The sequence below is a fragment of the Dermacentor andersoni genome, chromosome 1, assembly GCF_023375885.2.
Source record: "Dermacentor andersoni chromosome 1, qqDerAnde1_hic_scaffold, whole genome shotgun sequence".
In the NCBI taxonomy this organism is placed as follows: Eukaryota; Metazoa; Arthropoda; class Arachnida; order Ixodida; family Ixodidae; genus Dermacentor; species Dermacentor andersoni.
Window position 1 is genome coordinate 370,240,510 of NC_092814.1, and position 19,563 is coordinate 370,260,072.

At 44.9% G+C, this 19,563-nt stretch overlaps 1 protein-coding gene across 5 annotated transcripts in view; it reads left to right on the forward strand.

The window, feature by feature from the left end:
* Positions 1-19,563, forward strand: part of LOC126516448 (papilin-like) — a 530,520-nt gene that overhangs the window by 428,911 nt on the left and 82,046 nt on the right. For all 5 annotated transcript variants that reach the window (XM_055064066.2, XM_055064065.2, XM_050166565.3 and 2 more), the window contains one exon: positions 11,975-12,013. In XM_055064066.2, coding sequence (XP_054920041.2) covers positions 11,975-12,013 — 39 coding nt within the window. The remainder of the gene's footprint in view (positions 1-11,974; positions 12,014-19,563) is intronic.

Here is a 19,563-nt window from a genome sequence, read left to right on the forward strand (position 1 = left end):
TTCTCATGCTATTATGAGAAAAAAATTATTGAAGTGTTCTCAATAATTTTTTTTCACACAGTATGAGAGGTATGCAAGATTAGTAGGCAGGCCTTCTTGCCTGCCTACTATCTTGCATACTTCTAGTAACTTTACATGCTGTTTGAATAGATATCGGCACCTTGCAGTCTACAGGGAGCTGAGTTAGCTGCAGCACACTACTTTCTGTGAAAATTTAATACACAAGAAAATGCCCGCAAATATCACTATGTATTTTGCCGTTGTGTAGGGCATAACTCAAGAAGCAGCTAAACAAAAATTAATGGAATATATGAAATCTGCATGAAGAACTCTACAATTGGCTCTGTTTTCAAACCTCTAGTACAAATAATAAAAATATTTCGAGTAATATTCAATCAGCAAAATGTTCCCCTTGCTACAGTGACCTACAACATAGCGACGCAAAGTTTAAGGCAAGTCCTTTTGTCGAAGCGAATCTGGGCTGTCTTCCCAAGAGCTTCTGTTGAAGACGGTGAATTTTCCTGCATTTGCCAGAAGTGCAATACTAAAATGTTTGTGAATGTGCAATTGGTATTGGCACGCTAACAGAAAAAAAGACAGTTCTGTGAAATGTAGACTTGATTATAACTTTGTTGGACATTTAAATTTTGACTCCATATATTTATTTTGTGTTTTGTACTGAGTGTTTCAGCGGTGACTGCCACTAATTATTGAACATAACTGCTTCATGACAGTGCGACAATTTTCACTAACAGAAATCTATAGCAGTGGCAGGCATTAGAATTACAGTACTCAGTAGCGTCTACTTTGTAAGAACTCAGACTAGCACCAGTTCTGAGATACACATACCCAAAAAGTAATGATCAAATAGATTTCTCTTCCACACAGAATTGTCCCACAAGGCTTACAGGAGGCTTTTTGGCGAAGTAATATCTGAAAGAGCAAAGCATGTTCCACCAAGTATGGCGATAAATATTTCAGAGCTGTCAGTCTGAGGACTCCTACAAACTAACAATACCTTCAGCACTGACTAGCTTCAATAATGGGATGTCAGCATTTTGCTGAAATTAATGAAACTTCAATTATCATGATCTTGTTTAAGAAGACATTTGAAATTAACATGCAATTCTAATTTCTCTCACTTTTGTAAATATTTCCCAATTATTTTTTCAGGCTACAGTTTTTGGTAATAATGGTATTAATTGCAGAAAGAGCTAGTACATGGCATTTAATAAAAAAAATACTGGTCATTGTAGATTTTGTGTCTTGAGCATTTGTTCTGTTCCACCGCAGTTTCTTGAAATCTGAAATGATGTACCCATCTCTTTGTTAGCGATAAACAGGGAAATCTGTCAGTATGTTTTGTTTAAAATGGAGCTGATCAACCCAATAGTTAGGCTATTTGCTAATTATAAATTACAACGATAATAGTACAGGACCATAAAAACAGATTGATGCTGAATAACAGCTGTGCCCAGCTACATCCACGCAGCTGTGCCACACAATGTGCATGTGTTCAGAAGAGCCAAATGCCCCAGAGAGAAAGCAACAGTAACTTATTGTTCGTCATCTTGTACAAGCAGATTATGCGCGAGATGTAATTTATGCTCAGTAAATACAAAGATCAGTCATGTGAGGTGTCTCACTTTAGGTTTCAAGTTCGAAGTTCTTGTAATCTTCCTTGTTTTTATTTTGTTTGCTTTGTAAGCATGAGTGACTTGGTTGCTTTAGCACATATTGTGAAAACTGTTTCTTCATCACTGGTAATCACGAAAGTTCATTTACACATAAATTGCCAGTTACTGATATGGTAGGCTTAGAGCTTAATTCTCTTATTTCATATGCTTATCTACCAAGTAGTTTTATCGTTCATTGAAACATATCCACGCAATGCACAGTGGGAAACCAAATTATAAATATCTGTTCTTGCTTTTACCCTCCTCTGGTGTTTTCAAACCTAGCATTGGTGCTATGGCCTATCTGCACCTGCAGAAAAGTAGTGAAGTGGCTAAAGTGAAAGGTCAACTACATAATGAAGACACAAAGCAAACTATAAGTTTGCAATTCTCCCCCATAACCAGAGTTTCGCTTAGAATTTGAAAAAAAAATTAGCATCCTGCTATGGTGTGAGAGTTGCTTTGGGCACCAAGTGAACTGCGTAGCACCTGTGCTAGAGTACACAACAAAGCAGAAAATCACGCCAGATTGGAGTGGCAGTGGTAAGTTAGGCACATGTTTTATTTCACGCACCATTAATGTGGCTTATCTGCTCCTGTTTTGTTTTGTGGGAACGCATACATTGAGAAGACAATTTTTTGCACCAATCTTACCTTAGCGGGACACCAGAGAAAGGTAGATATCAAGAACAGGTATTCACACTTTGTTGCCCACAGTGTATTATCTGGATGTGTTTCACTCTACAAAAGACTGCTGTGGTAGATAATCATAAAGACAAAGACAAAAGAATTAAAAGAGGTATGTGAGTCATCCTTCCATGACATCCAGTGTTTATAGAAACACTTCTTTCTGTATACATATGTGCCAAGCCGTAGGAAGGCTTTACGTAAATCAATCATGCTTTCCAAGTTAAAAATCGGAATAAGGACAATCACAAGAACATTGTATGAGTGATTTGTAAATGTGGCACCTAATGTTACTTATTTACGTATGCGCTGAGGGTAGATTACAGCCAGTGCATAATCTGCTCTTACAGGATAACTTGTGATGAGTAAAAGAAACTTTCCTCACATCTTCCTCTTCGTTTATTTTGGATGTTGGTGCACCATGTATATTGTTACAGCTGCATGCATGCAGCTGGGTATAGTTTATGTGTTCTGCTCCCTCCCTTGTCCTCATTATTCATGTGCTATCTTTGCTGTAACAAAATACAGCTACCTGTGCTACATATTTTGTCAGCGTGTTTGCGTTACGGCAAGTTTTGTATTAGTGGTTATTGCAATCTGTGAAATTGTCTGTGTCAGCTACTATACTTTGTCTTGGAAAAGTACATTTGTCAACATAAATAAACAATTAGTATAAATGTTGCTGTATTATTTTTTGTAATATTATCATTTGTGAAGCTTTTATACACTGTTGCATGTTGTTTGACAGAATAAATTTGATGCACAACTTTTTGATGTGGTATTTTTCAGATCAATTTTCAACTGACGCTAACATGCACAAGTTGTGGGGGAAAAGTGCCAACAAGAGTACCATAAGGTAAGACAGCTGTTTTTACTGTTAGATTGGATTATCAATTGCCAACCAGTTGTTTTTAGCAAGCATAGTATAACGCATAGATTATGTAATATAAGTTGGAATATTGTTTTTATTGCACTTGATTATCTGGGTCTCCTCTGTACATAAGTGCAGCCTTTTTTATTTATGTGTAGCTTACTTGCTTAAAATGTTAAATCGTGATTTCTAAATGAAAACATGTCTCGAAGAACAGTGAAGTAGGTTTAACTTAGAAATGTTTTGACATTAGAGACTTGTGCAGCGCTGATTTGAACTTCTACATGAGTTACATAATATTTTGGGGTCTCGTTATGGTTCCGAGTTGCATTGCAGTGTCATGCATATGCACCTGCAAGCTACATATATTTAAGACTGTTTTGCTTGGTTGGCTATTGATTCCAGTTTAATAGTAATGAGAACTGTCTTGCTTTCATGGTGATTCTGTGCTGACTAATACATTTGAATTTTCCAGAAGACAACAAAGGGTGATGAAATGTTAACTTTTTGTTGCTAACCTGCCATGTCCTTTTTGGTAAGCTTGCTATGGGTTCTTTCGTATATGTTGTCTTTTCACAGTAGTCATCTTGAGAACTAGCCGTAGTCGTGCGTACTTACAGCAAAAGTTGGTGACACATTTTGAAAATCGGCTCGACACTGCCATCCGAGAGTCAAACGACTTACATGGATTAGTTATTTTACTCAATTTACAAGAGTCCTGCACCACGCACTAAGGGTAACTTGACACACACTGCTGGAGTCATCAGACTCATCAAGAATAGTTACCCGAATCCTTCCGCAGTGGCCATGTGACCCTTTATCTTGAGTCGTCTGACTCATGCAGAATAGTTAACGGACTCCCTCAGCACTAGTCGTGTAACTCTTTTGAGAGGGTTAGCAGACTACTACAAGAGAGTTGCATGACTATTGTGTGTGGAGTCACGTAACCACCTTGTATCGAGCACAGATAGTCTCGGGACTCTCTGCCGAAAGAGAGTTCGGGTGTCTCCTACAAAGTGTGTCGTATACGTGGCGAGTCCAGACTCTTCGAAAAGAGTAAGAGGTACTCTTTTTTTTCTTAGTGTGTATAGGACCCAAGACAGCCACAAGTATCCCTCACAATTCCGGGAATTACAAAGAAGACCCGTCATTCCACAGTGGCTCTACGATAGTTGATGTAGACATTACTGAACGAGGCAGATGAACAAAAACGTATATTTAAGCCAATGGATGTGCCTCAGCCGCCGGCCTCACAGGTGCTGTTGTCACCCCCGCCTTACAAGTCGCAATGAAGTTAGAAGTGTCCCACGTAACGTCCTCTACAGCAAGAGAACTTACGTACCATTGTTAAAGGGACACTAAAGCGAAACAATAAATCAGTTTAGACTAATGGAGGATTGTTTGAGAACCCTGCTGGCAGTCATTTAAAAAAATAGTTTGATTATTAGATGAGAGAATGAAGGTCCAAGTATCAGTATTTGAATGTCGCGCCAGAACCCCAGCGCCGGTACTTCAGCTTGACGTCAGGGATTCCAAAGTATGTTTTCGCATTTGGGCCGCGTTGGCTGAATAAAGGTTCCCGAAACTTGCCATGTTTAATATTTGGTTCCTTTAGAACATAATGTAGTCAATCTGTACCGCTATATATAATCAGTAGGCCCTAGAAAATGCCATCAAAATCCAAGACGTCACAGCCCCCAGGTGCGGGAACTCAAGTAGGCGTCGCCACCCGTATTTCGTTCTTGCGGTTTTTCTGGCTTACTAAACGTGTTATCGTTGTAAGAGTGGTGTTTTTGGTGTTGTAGAACGGTAATTTACTGATGCAGAAATCATTTTTAACTTTAGTGTCCCTTTAATTACACCGCACAAGCAAAACTTCGAAAGTGGGTAGTTTTTTCTGAGAGCCCTTCATAGTCTGCAGTCAGCTTTACGGCTCAAGACCCATGAACAACTGGTATTTGAGACTAGAAATGTTCTCCACCAAGCCCTCATAAGCGGTCATGACATCATCTCTCGGTGGTTTCCGGGGTACATTAGCATCGTCGGTAGTGACCTTGTTGATGATGCTGCTCGGTCAGTCCATAAAGAAACTCTGACGGTTCCTTCACCCTTGTCCAGGACAGACGCTACGAGTGGTCGTCGTTTACATGCTGAATCCAGGACTCAAGCTTTATAAAACAGCTGGATTTTCTCGGACTGTCGACTCCACCGGCTTGATCCTACATTGAAGCTGCAGACTCCATCGCGTTTCTCCCGCCGTGATGCAACTTTACTGTGCCGCCTCTGGTTCGGGGTTGCTTTTACGAAAGCCTACTCATTCCTTATTGGGATGTCAGATAAAGCTATTTGTGACTAATGCAACTGTGAAAAGGCGATCAAGCACTTGTGTTTTTGTGATCTTTAGAACATCAATTGCATGAAACTGATGAAACCTTTATGAAATCGATTTGGCAGCTGATCATTTTCAGACAAAGATTCTTAGACCGTGGCCCTACGCGTTGCAGGCTTTCAAAGTCACGTGGGCGATTCATGACTTGCTGCGATTCAAGTCATGAAATCTACTGACCTCAGTGACCGACTGCAGTAGAAGGCTACAGTGTGGGAGCCAACGGAGACAAAAGAGGCACACAAAATACACAGACGCTGCGCTTACTTTCAACAGATATGTTTATTTTGCTTGTGCGCAGCTAATTTGCCAATGAACACTCGGCAAAAAAAAAGCTACAATATTACAGATGCGCACAGCACCTGCTCATAACGCTATCGCACCCTGGCATTTGAATCTAGGAAGGTCAGCTCTTTTTCACAATTCACAAATGACACAGTAATTTCATGCACGTGAAATTGCGGCAGCTTCGGTAATTTTTCTACTAAGGCATTATTTGCGCCTAGATACAGTATTGCATTTATGGAAGACAGGTTTGCACCCACAGTCGCGACAGCGCCATGCCTATACGACATTAAATAGCGTTGTTAACATAGTTGTGTTGTTTCCTAAGCCATGTACATTGTGTACTTTGTGTGCCTCCTTTGTCTCTGGCGGTTCCCGCGCTGTAGCATTCTATTATGCTCAACCAACAAGCTCAACTGGTTGCTGTGACCAATTGTAGGCGTGAAATAATGGGCAACCGCATGTGTTCACACTGGCAGTACCTCCTTCCCGCCCTCTCCTTTCTTTTTATCCCTTAAATCCCTTCCCCCCTGTAAGGTAGCAAACCGGAAGTGCGTCTGGTTTTCCTTCATGCCTTTCCTTCCTTCCTTTTCCCTCTCCTTCTTTGCTGTGTACTTCTGCCGCAACATAATGTGCCCATTTTCAGCGAGGAAGTTAAGGTACTGAGGTAGAAAGCTGGGCTAGTTGGTTTGAGCGCTGTGTCATAGTTACAGCGCTGGAAAACGGACTGTCAACATGGAAAATAAAGAACGGTAGTCTAACATCAAGTGCAGTTGGTGTTCTGCAGCCGCTCTGTTGTATTGATCTTGTTTTTTGTTTATTTTTATTTTATTTTTTGCTGGTGCTGCAAATATGTCAACAGTGAAGGTGCTCGCCGCAGGAGACGTCGCGTTCCCACGCCCAAAAACACAGCACAAATCAAATACTGTACACTCCGTAGCTGTAATAGAACTGTCTTTTTTTTTTGCACACGAAAGAAACTAAAATGAAAGGCGCCTGTTAGACGTAGTATAAACTGGGTCCCATGTGCCGTATTCTATAAAAGCGATGACACTAGCTGCATAGAGCAGTAGACATTGAAGTACATCTAGACTTCGCCGATATGCGGATATGCCTTCTATTTACTTTGCTCGAAAGTTTCGTAGAGATTTTGCAACTAACGAGCAGATTCGCAGGACACTTTCAATAGTGTTTCCGGGTGTCTTATTGTTTTAAGTTCAGATGCAACAGCTCTCTCATTACATACACCACATGGGGAGTACGTAAGTGCTATGTTTCTCGCTTCGTAAACATTAACGCTATTCTCTTTCCCCATGCTACCCGGTTGAAAAAGAGAACAGAAATTTCTCTCGCAACTACAGATATTCTGCCGTACGACAGAAACTTCCTGACGTTTCTGTTGTTCCGACAGACATTGCTGACGTTACAACAGAAATTCTGACGTCGCGACAAAAACATTCTGTCGCGATGACCAAGAGTTCTGAAGTTGCACCAGAAACGTTCTGTCGTGACAACAAGAGTTCTCAAGTCGCAACAATGACTTCCTATCGCCCCAGCGATTCTGACGTCGCAACAGCAACTATCTATAGTGAAGACAGACACTTTCTGTTGTGGCGTTAGAAATGTGCCACTTTCTAAAGTGGCGATACAAGTACTTTCCTTCGTGACGCTTTAAACTTGTCACTTTTCCATCGGTAATATACACTGTACTTTTCTCTTAGCGGTATTCAATGGTTCATTATCTGAATCCGACAATGCTTACAGCACCGAGGGATACAGTCTTGCATTTATGGAAGACAGGTTTGCACCCACAGTCGCGACACTGTGGGACATTAAATAGCGTTGTTAACATAGTTGTGTTGTTTCCTAAGCCATGTACATTGTGTACATTGTGTCGACGTAGGCAATAGTCATAATTATGCCGTAATGACGAGGCACCAGCAATCGCCCTACCGGCCTCCTCAAAATCGACTGCTGGTGGAAATCATCGCATCTCGGCAACGTGTGAGCCCGCAGAAGTTCCACTGCGTCGGCGAGCCTCTTCTGGTCTGCAGCAACTGTCAGCAGAATACCTACCTTTGGCGGTTTCTGTGGGCCTGCCGTGCAGCTTTTTGCCGTTGTGTTTGTGTGGGGCACTATGGTGTAGAAAGAGGAGAAAAACGAACAAGGAATTCCAACACGGTGTGGCACCATTACGCGCATGCTTCTTACTCGTTACCGTGGATATGCAGTAGGTCATAGCACAAGGTATTCAGGCTTATTGTTTATGTTTAGTGACAGGTAGCAAAAATCCACTCAACCAATAATGAATCGGCTAGCACAGCTGAGCTAGCTCGTAAAAATAAAAATGGTAAGTTGCGAATTAATAAAGTGATATATATATAATTTCTGCACAATTTGCAAACAAAATGGCAATGATGCGCCGGAAATTGACTGCAGCAATGGGGTGGGAACATTAGGGGTTCATCTGGCTGGTCGAGGGATGGAACTGCTGCAGAACAATCGTAAAAGAAACATATAGGTTGCCTAAATAAAAGTAACCAAACCCATTTGAAGTGCGACATTTCTAAACTGTACTGTTTGTTAATCAGTTAAGTGCGAGCTCTTGTTGCGACTAAGGTGGCGTTAGGGCAATGAATCCACCAAGCCCATCAACTGCCACGTCAGGTTGTAGAAAATGAAGCAAAAGGGTTTTTGCCTTAGTTACACGGCTCCAATACGGAAGCCTACTCCAAGCAGGAGCAAGTTTAACGTCCAAGTTCACATCAGGACCCTCTGTCCTCACTCTCCAAAAGTCTTCGCTTTTAATATCGTCGTCTTCCCTAGGCGAGTCGACTAGTGAATCTGAAGACTGTCCAGCAGCAAATCACCATCGTCGACTCCGTTTCGATACTACGCCCATGCTCTCAATAACCTGCAGTAATTCCGCCTCCGAAGAGACTGGTTTGGAATATGCGGCAAGAAAACAACCTGCGCCTCTTAGGTCGTCGTCGTTGTTCCCCTCCTTTTGATCCTTCGCTCAAGCAGCCAGGTAAAGGGCGAGGTGAGGGCCTTTCGTGGGACCCTTCAACAGTCGGTGTCCGCGCTGCGTTGGCGTCTGGATAGGTGCTGATCGATGGGTGGCGGTTTGTCTTGTGGAAAACGTCCAGTTAACGCCTTTGAGGGTGTTGAGGCGTAACACTCTACGGGTGAGGGCTAATGGAGCTTATGGAGAATATGGCGTTCGCTGTAGTCGAGTGGAATGGAAGATTATGTCCAGTGTATGGATCGCATTTTAATTATATAGATTAAACGAATAGAAGTAAACTGCATGCGCAGTGCTGCGCTCACAGGTGTTGAGGTCCCCAGCAACAGTGAAAGCCCCAAGCCTGCGGCACATTCACGACCTATCAATGAGAGCGCCCTCCGTCCGAGCCCTCGTAGCTTTCCATCACCTCTGCCATTGAAATTGAGGCCAAAACGCCTATAAGAACATGGTAGGCTTAAAATTTCCAAATTAATGTAGTACTCGCGAAAGCAACTGTGGTCAATTGTTTACTGAAGCGGATTTAACATGACTAAAAACTAATGAAAGCCGCTGTGACGCCATGGCCCCGCAACTATAAGTTGGTCAACATTTAAATAATTAACGAACAATGTGACGTTTAATTGTGAGTAACGGAGACCGATAAGAGAAACGTCTTCTTTCTTAAATGACTATAATAGCAGTGTAACTTACGTGCCACCTTCTGACACAACGACTGCATCCCGTGTAATTGTGCGCCAAGCTCGGGCCAGTACTGTCGCCAACTTGTTGCACTCTTCCTTGCGGCGCCACGTTCGTCGAGAAGCTCCGTCAGCTGTCACCCTCGTGGCCCGTGGAGTTCCCGGACAATCCGCTGCGCGAGCTGGTTAGGCTGGGATGCATCTCCAAGAAGGCTACTAATTCTTCAATTTGAATAGCAGACGCATGGCGCCCCGACCTGCACTTATTTCGCTGCAGGTGGTGCGAGCTCAGTTTCTGCCGTGCGTCTGCCTATGACAGGTACCTACTGGGGGGAATGGCTTCCCTTCGAAACTAGGGCAAGCGCGATCACTTTTAAATTTTCGCAGGCCCACGTGCATGCGGAAGCACGAAGACACATTAGTCTCTCAGTGCCTTTTTAACTACAGGCCATTCAGTTGGTTACTATGAAAGAGATTTAATCTATGCAATAATATTGTGGTAAATATGGAACAGTAGAAATACACTTACCTGCACTTGCTTGTTGTCTCCTTCACTGTGTTGATTGCGTGATCCATCGTCGGCGACACATCCTTGTCGCATCGTAGCCATATAGGCTCGCTTTCGCGCACTAATAATATTTAGGGCACATAATAATATTTAAGACACATAATATCGTCCTAAATCCATTTATTTCATAACTCGCTTGTGCATGAAATACACTCGGTGGAACGATAAACAAGTGAAAGAAGGCACCGACCGTGCACCGGCGGTTTGATCACGTGAGCCCCCACTTGGTTGACCACCCATAAGCAACGCCCAAGGTATGATAGCCACCTTGAGTGAATCTAGATAAACCAATGAAACTGAAGGCGTGCCGGTGGATAAACTTTGTCCTGGTGCCATTAGTTTTTTCACCTTGAGGCGTCGCCAGAGCTCGTGAAGATCCCAAGTTTTGCCAAACTCGGCGCATCCTCTATCGCATCCTGCATAGCACCCCGAGTACGGTATCCCGGATTTAGGACCAGGACAGATTTTTCCTCAACTGCAACGCTTTCTTTCTGAGAAACTTGTATGAGTTGCCTTTGTAGCCTTGTGTTACATTTGGGTGGATGACAGTGTTCCCTTTCATAGGGCAAGTTGAGAAAATAACAAAAATATCTGATGTCCGTTATGTGCCGACTGCCTCCCCTTAAAGTTCTATCACACACACAAAAAAAAAAAAACATTTGGCCCGCAGGCTTTGAGAAAAACAGACTGATCTCCTTCGCGCATCGCGTATGATTTCTCCCTCAATCAACTGTCGGTCCGCTTTGTAGGCGTCTGTTGTTTTAATGCAGATAGTAAAAATTCCTGACTACTTCGGGAAACTTAAACGGCGATAGGCAGAACCCTGTTCGTAAAATTTGATAAAATTTCACTAGAAGTACTGGTGATGTTGCTTGCCTCATCAAAAGTATTTTTCGTCCAAAGAAAGAAACCCGAATGCCTTGTATATATTAACAAGAAGTTCAGTTTCAACCAGAGAAATCGAAAACGTATTGAGAATGCTGTTTACTGATCTCACCTACGCCAAAAGACCTGGCCTATATAACGTTCTTTGGAGCTACATTCGTGGTATGACTTGAAACTCCTTGAACGGAATGTACTCTGAACACTTCTTCCCTCGCAGAAGGAGCACAAATATTAAAAATGTAGGAGGAAACGTTTGTTGCAAATTGTTATAGGCGTCTCTGAGTGGCATTTTCGCTTCGGAAAGTCGAAATCGATGAGGCACCATTACACGCTAGCATCCACACGGCAGTATATAAACGGCAACATACAGTCTTTCGTTTCGTTAAATGAGATTCGCAACTCGGTCTCTAGTGCATGGAAGCGGTAACCTCCTGGCCCGCTACTTTAAAGACTGGAAACTTTTTGGGATGTTTCGAGTGAGATCGAACAAGGAGCTCTTATCTCCGCGTACCTATTCAACGTCACTGCCTGTGCGCCCCGCGGAATTTCGTGTTCTGTGGAGGTACTTTGTTCTAGTTCTCGGCGCATTCATGCACTGCGTTAGATGCGGTTAGTGGTTTTGTCGGCCGCTGTTAACTGCGCGTACGTGATTTGGCTGCTGCGATCCCAAATGGGACTCGAGGAAGCAAAAACTAACCTCACAAAGGATCAAAAAAGCGCCAGGCAAGTCGCGAGGAAGTGCTTATGGCATTGATCGCTGTGCATGGTACTGTTTCGGTAAAGTACCAGCAATATCTAAGTAGCAACTAATGTCTGTCGTTTCAGTTTCATTCGATGTGCCCTTGTAACGTATAAGTGGTTCCTGTATTTTATTTCTCTGGCTTCTATTTATATTTACTTTTTTTTTTCAGCCCACATCGCTGAAGACGGCACACTCGTAATGGACAGAGGTAAGTGAAGCGATTCGCCGGTGCAATTCAGAAGCCACTGGGGAAGCTGACCGCAGACGACTCTTTAGGGACACTCTCGCTGCTACTCGAGGAAATGGCATGTTGTGCCGTGCCATTCCGTTCGGGAAATCGAGAGCAAGCTTGAAAACAACGCACCGTGCAACGGGAAACGTTCCGGGAAATGCCACTTGGCCATTCCACAGACTTATCCATGGAATTCATCCATGATGTTACCTAGGGCACACTATGGAGGAATGACTTGAGGGACTGTCTGTTTTTTTTTCGTTCGTTCTGCGTAATGCACGCAAAGTGTGATATGGTAGTTATAGATGTATCACCCGTATTCATCAGCCTGGGCCTGTTGTACATCGTGTGAATTTTCTTGGTACTTCGACCAAATTTAAAGAAAGATCGCGTGTTATAGCGCAATTAGGCCTCTTAAAGTGAATTACACGAATACGCAGTGGCTAGATTGGTAAATGAAGGTATTCCATAATAACTCAGTTTTTTTTTTCGCTATTCGCTTTAGGACATGTGTTGCGAATTCGGAATTGAAGTCGAGAAGTGTGGAAGTCATGTCTGCTTAACAGAAAGCCTAACGCTAATATGTCCTTAGAGATCTATACAGTCAGTCTGCTAAGTATGCATATTGATGTTCTAATTAGGGTCGTACTAGCTGCCTGAGTGGCGTTTTGGGAAAACTGTTAACTTGAACGCCAATGAATTTCGCGCGATACCTTCATGACGCATATCTCGAAAGGGTGCTGTATTTATGCTAAGCAGGCCTAACTTCACACATGCTCAGCTTAACGATCGTGATTTCAGCGCGCTCTTCGAGTGAGTAATTGAACATATAATTAGTGAATCTATTGAATTAGGCGCTTAATATTGCAACGTGCCTGCGTCTACCTGGCATACCACTAAACAGCGGAAAGAGCCTATTTGCCTGCCACAGTCGCATATTGAAAGATCTGAGTGAGATTGATGTACACATTAAGCAGGTGAAAGAGAGGTAAAGAAAGAGAGCGCCAGACGCTGCATACGCTCGTTGCACGCAAGACCGGCACACTTGTTTCTTTCTGTTAGTTTCGCGTGTTTTATTGCCGCCAATGTGCAATGTGATGCTCTTAAGCGCGGGCTACATGGAGCGAATCGTCACGGCGAACGCGGCGCGGCGAACAGGGGCGCGGCGGCAAGACGTCGAAGATGCGCTGCATAGCAATACATGAGGCGAACAGCGGGCGGACGCCGCCGCGAGTTCGCCGTGTTGGCGCCAGTGTTACCAGACTTAGCATACGCGTTGTGGTAAACAATGAAACAAATATAAGCGCTTTCTAAGGTGGCATATACCGCTTTTATAACTAAAAAATACAGCAACACTAGCGCAGACACTAACGTGGTTGCAGAAGACGAGAAAAGGCCCGCGCGCGAAAGACCAGCATGCCTAGCGACCGGAACTGGCGCCTCCTGATTTGCTGTCGTCCGCCGCTGCGCGCTCGACGCTTCCGGCGGCCCGACGAAAATATTTGGACAGGCAGGTCGGCGGTGGCCGTCAAATTTTTGGACGCCGGCCGTCGGGCGTTCGCCGCCCAAGGAAGTTCGTCGCTCGGACGCCGGTTATTCGCTCCATGTATTCCGGGCTTTAGAGTCGTAAATGCAACGTCCCTTTATGCCGCCGTGTGCAACTTTGCGAAATTGCGATCACGTGACTCCTTTATTTGCATGGCTGAGCGTGTCACCGAAGTATATAGCGCTTTGTCTTGAAATTGTCCACGAAGCAATCACTCGTCAAGTTGACGTAGAGCCGCGAACGTGGGACTTGCCTCTGTAGCGACAACTCGTTATATTGTGTTGATGAGCACCGGACATCAGGCAAGCTGTCGGCACGAGATATATAAGCAAACGAGTTATTCGCGGCTGAATAAAAGCTCGCAAAAGCGATGCACTGCACCTAGCACTGGGGTAACTCGCGTAAACATAACGAATTCGCATCATGTAACGACGCGCGACTGTTTGCATTAAATGTTTCGCTATTTAAGTTCTGTGCCATTGGGCATCGCTTTCTGACTTCACGCGAAATACTGCTGGTGCAGCAGACCTGAGAATAGCTGTCGCCTCCACCTCGCGTGCCCAGCGTGAGTAATTCTCCGGAGCTCCCGTTTATGCCGGCCGATTCGCGCCTTTCATTGCCTCGTGCGATTCGCTGATGATATTGCCTTGCTTAGTAACTCAGGGGACCAATTGCAATGCATGCTCACTGACCTGGAGAGGCAAAGCAGAAGAGTGGGTCTAAAAATTAATCTGCACAAAACTAAAGTAATGTTTAACATTCTCGGAAGAGAACAGCAACTTACAACAGGTAGCGAGGCACTGCAAGTGGTAAGGGAATACATCTACTTAGGGCAGGTAGGGACCGCGGATCCGGATCATGAGACTGAAATAATCACAAGGATAAGAATGAGCTGGGGTGCGTTTGGCAGGCATTCTCAGATCATGAACAGCAAGTTGCCGTTATCCCTCAAGAGAAAAGTGTATAACAGCTGTGTCTTACCAGCACTCACGTACGGGGCCGAAACCTGGAGGCTTACGAAAAGGGTTCTACTTAAATTGAGGACGACGCAACGAGCTATGGAAAGATGAATGGTGGGTGTAATGTTAAGGGATAAGAAAACAGCAGATTGGGTGAGGGAACAAACGCGAGTTAATGGCATCTTAGTTGAAATCAAGAAAAAGAAATGGGCATGGGCAGGACATGTAATGAGGAGGGAAGATAACCGTTGGTCATTAAGGGTTACGGACTGGATTCCAAGGGAAGGGAAGCGTAGCAGGGGGCTGCAGAAAGTTAGGTGGGCGGATGAGATTAAGAAGTTTGCAGGGACGACATGGCCACAATTAGTACATGACCGGGGTTGTTGGAGAAGTAAGGGAGAGGCCTTTGCTTTGCAGTGGGCGTAACCAGGCTGATGATGATGATGATTGCCTCGTGCAGAGTTCACGAGAGGCTGGCCTTTGATCACCTTGCCTGAAAGACGGTACATAACAAAGTCATCGCTGACGCAGCCTTTATCTCCTATCCAAACTGGCATCCACCTAATGCCTGGCAGTTTTTTCCACAAGATGCGCGTCGCTCGAAGAATTATTAATTTCGTGCCGTCACCCGTATGTGACCACATTTCTTCGACGGATAGTTGTTAGCGTCCATAAGCAGCTAAGTGAAAGAGAAACAAGCGCGCGCGACACCGCTGACGACGTGCGCCTCGTGATCGCTGTACGATTACTTTCCAGGGGCGCGCCGTTTGGAAACTTCTAGAAGTATAGTCTTTAATGTTTCGTTCGCGTACTGCATTGTTCACAGCTAGATGTGTGAATTTCTAGGCCAGCACAGCCGTCGTACGAGCCTAGCTGCACCATGGTGTTTGAGTACGTATAACCTTCGTACATACGTATAGCGCAATGTTTTTTGGCAGCGGCCTTTCGACCAGCACATGAGTGGTAATAGGCAGGAGATAAAGCGTTTTCACGAGTGACGTGTTACTTGCGGTTCCGAAGGTCAGTGCGAAAGTCACTTACTAACAATTCAGGTATCACCTTTAATCACTTATATTCAAGGTACATGTCCGAGACACGCAAATGAATAAGGTCAGTGGCAAAAAAAGAAGGCAGGTCTGTTTAGCAGGAATCCCCAAGCACTACCACTTTCATGATATTTGTCGTTAAAGTCTCTCACGAGAAATGCCGGCATTACCGGCAGTGTCGTCACAGCAGTGCGCTATGAAGGCTTATAACTTAAGGAAGTGATACATCGAACGTCAATGATAGGCAGCGGTAGAGCAAAGAACGTCGTTGTAGCCATAGTCTCGACAAGGGGGCCCTCGTTGAAATGTTGTATCGAGCGACATTCCTTGTTCTACCATCGGAGGCGAGAACCTTCCTGTGCACCTCTATCTGATTTGGATCGAGTGTCATAGCATTTCTCGAAACGTCAGGCGTGAGAGCTGGATACTGGCGTTGTACTTGCAGCTAAATGCACATGCTTTCAAATAATGACGGGCTTCAGCCCCACAATTTATAGATCTTTAATGAGTATAAGTATGAAGTGAAATCGCTGAAATTAAACGACCTGCCGTGGTGGTTTAGTGGCTGTGACGTTCGCTGTTAAGCATCAGGTCATGGATTTATTCCCAGCCTCGGCGGCCGCATTTCCCTGTGGGCACAAATGCAATACGTGCTCGTTTACCGTGCATTGGGGCACGTTGATGAACCCCAGCATGCTCTCAATTAATCAGTAGCCCCCGGCTACGGCGTGACTCTTATTCACACCTTGGATTTGATACGTAAAATCCTGGCATTCAAATTAAAAATTTAAGTTAAACATATAATTACTTTTGCAGTCAATGGCGTGTAACTGCCTATGTCTGCCACCACCAGCTAATGCCGTGGAAGAAAAGACGTATTCTCTGCGCTGCATTGAAAATTGCACCCCCCCCCCCCCCGCCCTTCGCTAAATAGCATGGTGTAAAGTTCGACGGATTCCCACGCTTATGCAGGAATTATTGTTAAGCGAAGCTGTTCTTAACGTTTGCTCAATATTAAGCAAATGTTAAGCAAACATAACGGTAATGACAGAACTGTTTCTACAAAATGACGCGTGTATACGCAAATGTAACGCTACTAGCGCAAATGTGATGCAGTGTTCTTGACTGTTGTGAAGCAGAACGCTCCCTGCTCAGTGCCCTGTCTGGTCCCATTTGTTCATTTATTTGTTTTACGTTTCTTTCTTTGTGAGAGTGGCTCATAGCCACTGTGGGGCATTGGCCAAGAATCGGATGATTTAAGAAAAAGATTATATGAGTCTAAAAAGAAGCACTATTGAGAATGTTCGAATAGCTAAAAAGAATGAAGTCAGATAAAATTTTTGAAATTGGGTTCCCATTACTTCTTTCTCTTCACTTCTTTTTCACTTTTCTGTAGCCAATTTCTTCAATTTTGCTTTGGCCACTTCTTAACTTGTTTAGGCCTAGGTTTCTCGCTATTTCTTCCTGCACGCACGGCTGCTTTTGTTACCGACTTGTTCCCTTTATTGTAGCACAATGTCCCTCGCTGAGTGACAGATCTATTCCCATTTGCTCACTTGAATTCTTTCTGCACACTGGAGGAACACGACGAAGTCTCTTCTTGGCAGAACACTTGTTTCTGTGCTCTGTGAATTTTTGGTGAAATCTCCGCCTTTCGTCGTGCCTTGCCTCCCCATCTTGCGGCCATGGACTCGGAGCATACCAGAGGCCCGCCTGGCCAGAAGTCATCACGGCCGTCAACCGCAAGGGAGTTGGCTCCCCCAGTGACAACGAAGACACCGAGCTGTACTCTATGTCGGAAGATGACTCATCCGACGACGGCTTCATACCCGTCCGGAGTAAGAGGGCGAGGAGAAAAATCGTCAACACAGCGCCGTCAACTCCTTCGAGCACAACGACTATGAAGTCAAGGCCTGCGCGCTGGCCACACGGCATCATCTCTATGCCGGAAGAACCGTCAAGCAACCTACGATTGCTGAACAGGCAAGCCCTATCCATTTTTCTGGAATGTGCGGTGCCGGATCAAATTAAAGACGTAAGAATAAATCCACGCAAGAATAGATGTGTACAGCAAATAGACGTGTACAACACGAGTGTGCTTGGAAAACTTCAAGAAATCACGGAGCTAGGCGGAATCAAAATGCGCCCCTTTATCCCGATTGACGACACATCCATAGCCGGTGTGATTTACGACATTGGCATTGCCATTCTAAGGACGACTTACCTAGCCTCATCAAGCCGGCATACGAGGGCACGATCATTACGCAAGTGCGCCGCCTTGGGAATACGCGCTGCGTAAAAGTACTATTCAAGGGGGATTGTATCCCATCCCACGTTAAAGTCGGACATTTCCGACATCCGGTTCGACCATTCATCTAGAAGCCGCTTCAATGCCATCAGTGTTTCAGGCTAGGACACGTCAAGGGCGTGTGTCCCAACTCGCTACTGTGTCCCCGTTGCGCTGAACCTCATGCAGAACAGACCTGTGGTGCCACGGTCCTGAAGTGCGCCAACTGTAGCGGCCCTCACTCGGCCTCGTCGAAAGACTGTCCCCGCATCAAGAGGGAGCGCGCGGTTCTCAAGCAAATGGCCAGAGATAATTCGGCGCACAGGGAGGCAGCCGAAGTAGTCTGGTGTCGGCGTCGACGTCAGCACTATCGTACGTCTTCGAAGAAGGCGCATGCGCGAAGTGACAGTACCCACTCCACTGCGGTGCCAGTTAGTCGCGCCGTGAAAAGGCCCACCACTTCCACGAAGGAAGCAGAAAAGACTCTTTCTTTAGAGGAATGGCCTACGCTACCGAGCCGCTCCCTTGATAAGGAACCTCAGAAGGTCGGGGCCCTACCGAATCCTTCTCCGGCCATGGATGATTCACCTAAAACAGACCGTCAAGTCATCTCGGTGCTACGTTCTCTCATGGAGGCCATTCGAGCGCTCTTAGTGGATTTGGGGACACCGTCTGCTCGAAGCGCACTTAAAGTGCTGGACGCCTTAAGCCCAGTGCTTGCATCCCTCAACTAGAAAGATGGCTACCCATGCCCCATCCTTCCGGAAAGAAGTCAAGGCAGCGTCGGTCATTCAGTGGAATGCCAGAGGGCTAAAATCACGAATTTCAGATTTTCGATCGTCAGTTTGTGCACAACAATGTGTTTCCACTCATCGTCATTTGTGAGCCCAACTTGTCGAAACCACTAAGACTGTCAGGGTACGAATTTATCATGCCATCAACAAATGGTGCATGCAGCAAAATCGTCATTTTTGTTCGTCGTGAACTCGCCTACGTTTTCCAACCAATTGCCCCCCACGACTGCAATCAATATATATGCATCACAGTTAAAAAAAAAAAAACTCTTGTTTACTCTCATAGGCGTGTATATATCGCCTTCCAGCAATTTTGATACCAAAAGATTTGCGGATATCTTGAGTGTTTGTCCCGCCCCAGGGGTCATGATAGGAGATTTCAATGCGCACCATCCAGAATAGCAAAGTACAAGGACAAATGCAAGAGGACGAAGATTAGCAAGCATCGCCTACAACTATGGCCTTACTCTCCTGAACGATGGTAGCCCCACCTTTCTTCGAGGCGTGATATACGGCAGCTGCCTTTATTTCGTCTCCAACTCTCTCGCCCGATGTGTGAAGTGGTTTCCAGACATTGAGACACATGGGAGTGATCCCATTCCCACCTATCTGAACATCAAATGCTTGTCGTCTAGATCAGGCCCACGAAATACCATTCGGACGATTCAATGGGCCAACTTCAAATCTGAGATGGAAGATACCTGCCGCGAGGGCCTACCCTCTGGGTTAGAGCAAACGATTAAAATTACGATGCAAAATGCCACTTGCATGATGACGATCTCTTCTACGCGAAATGACTTCGACATAGAATTAGAGCGACTTCGAGCACTTCGTCGCCGGGCGGAATGTCGATACCGGCGTACAAAATCAATCCATGACCTTAGGGCAGCCAGG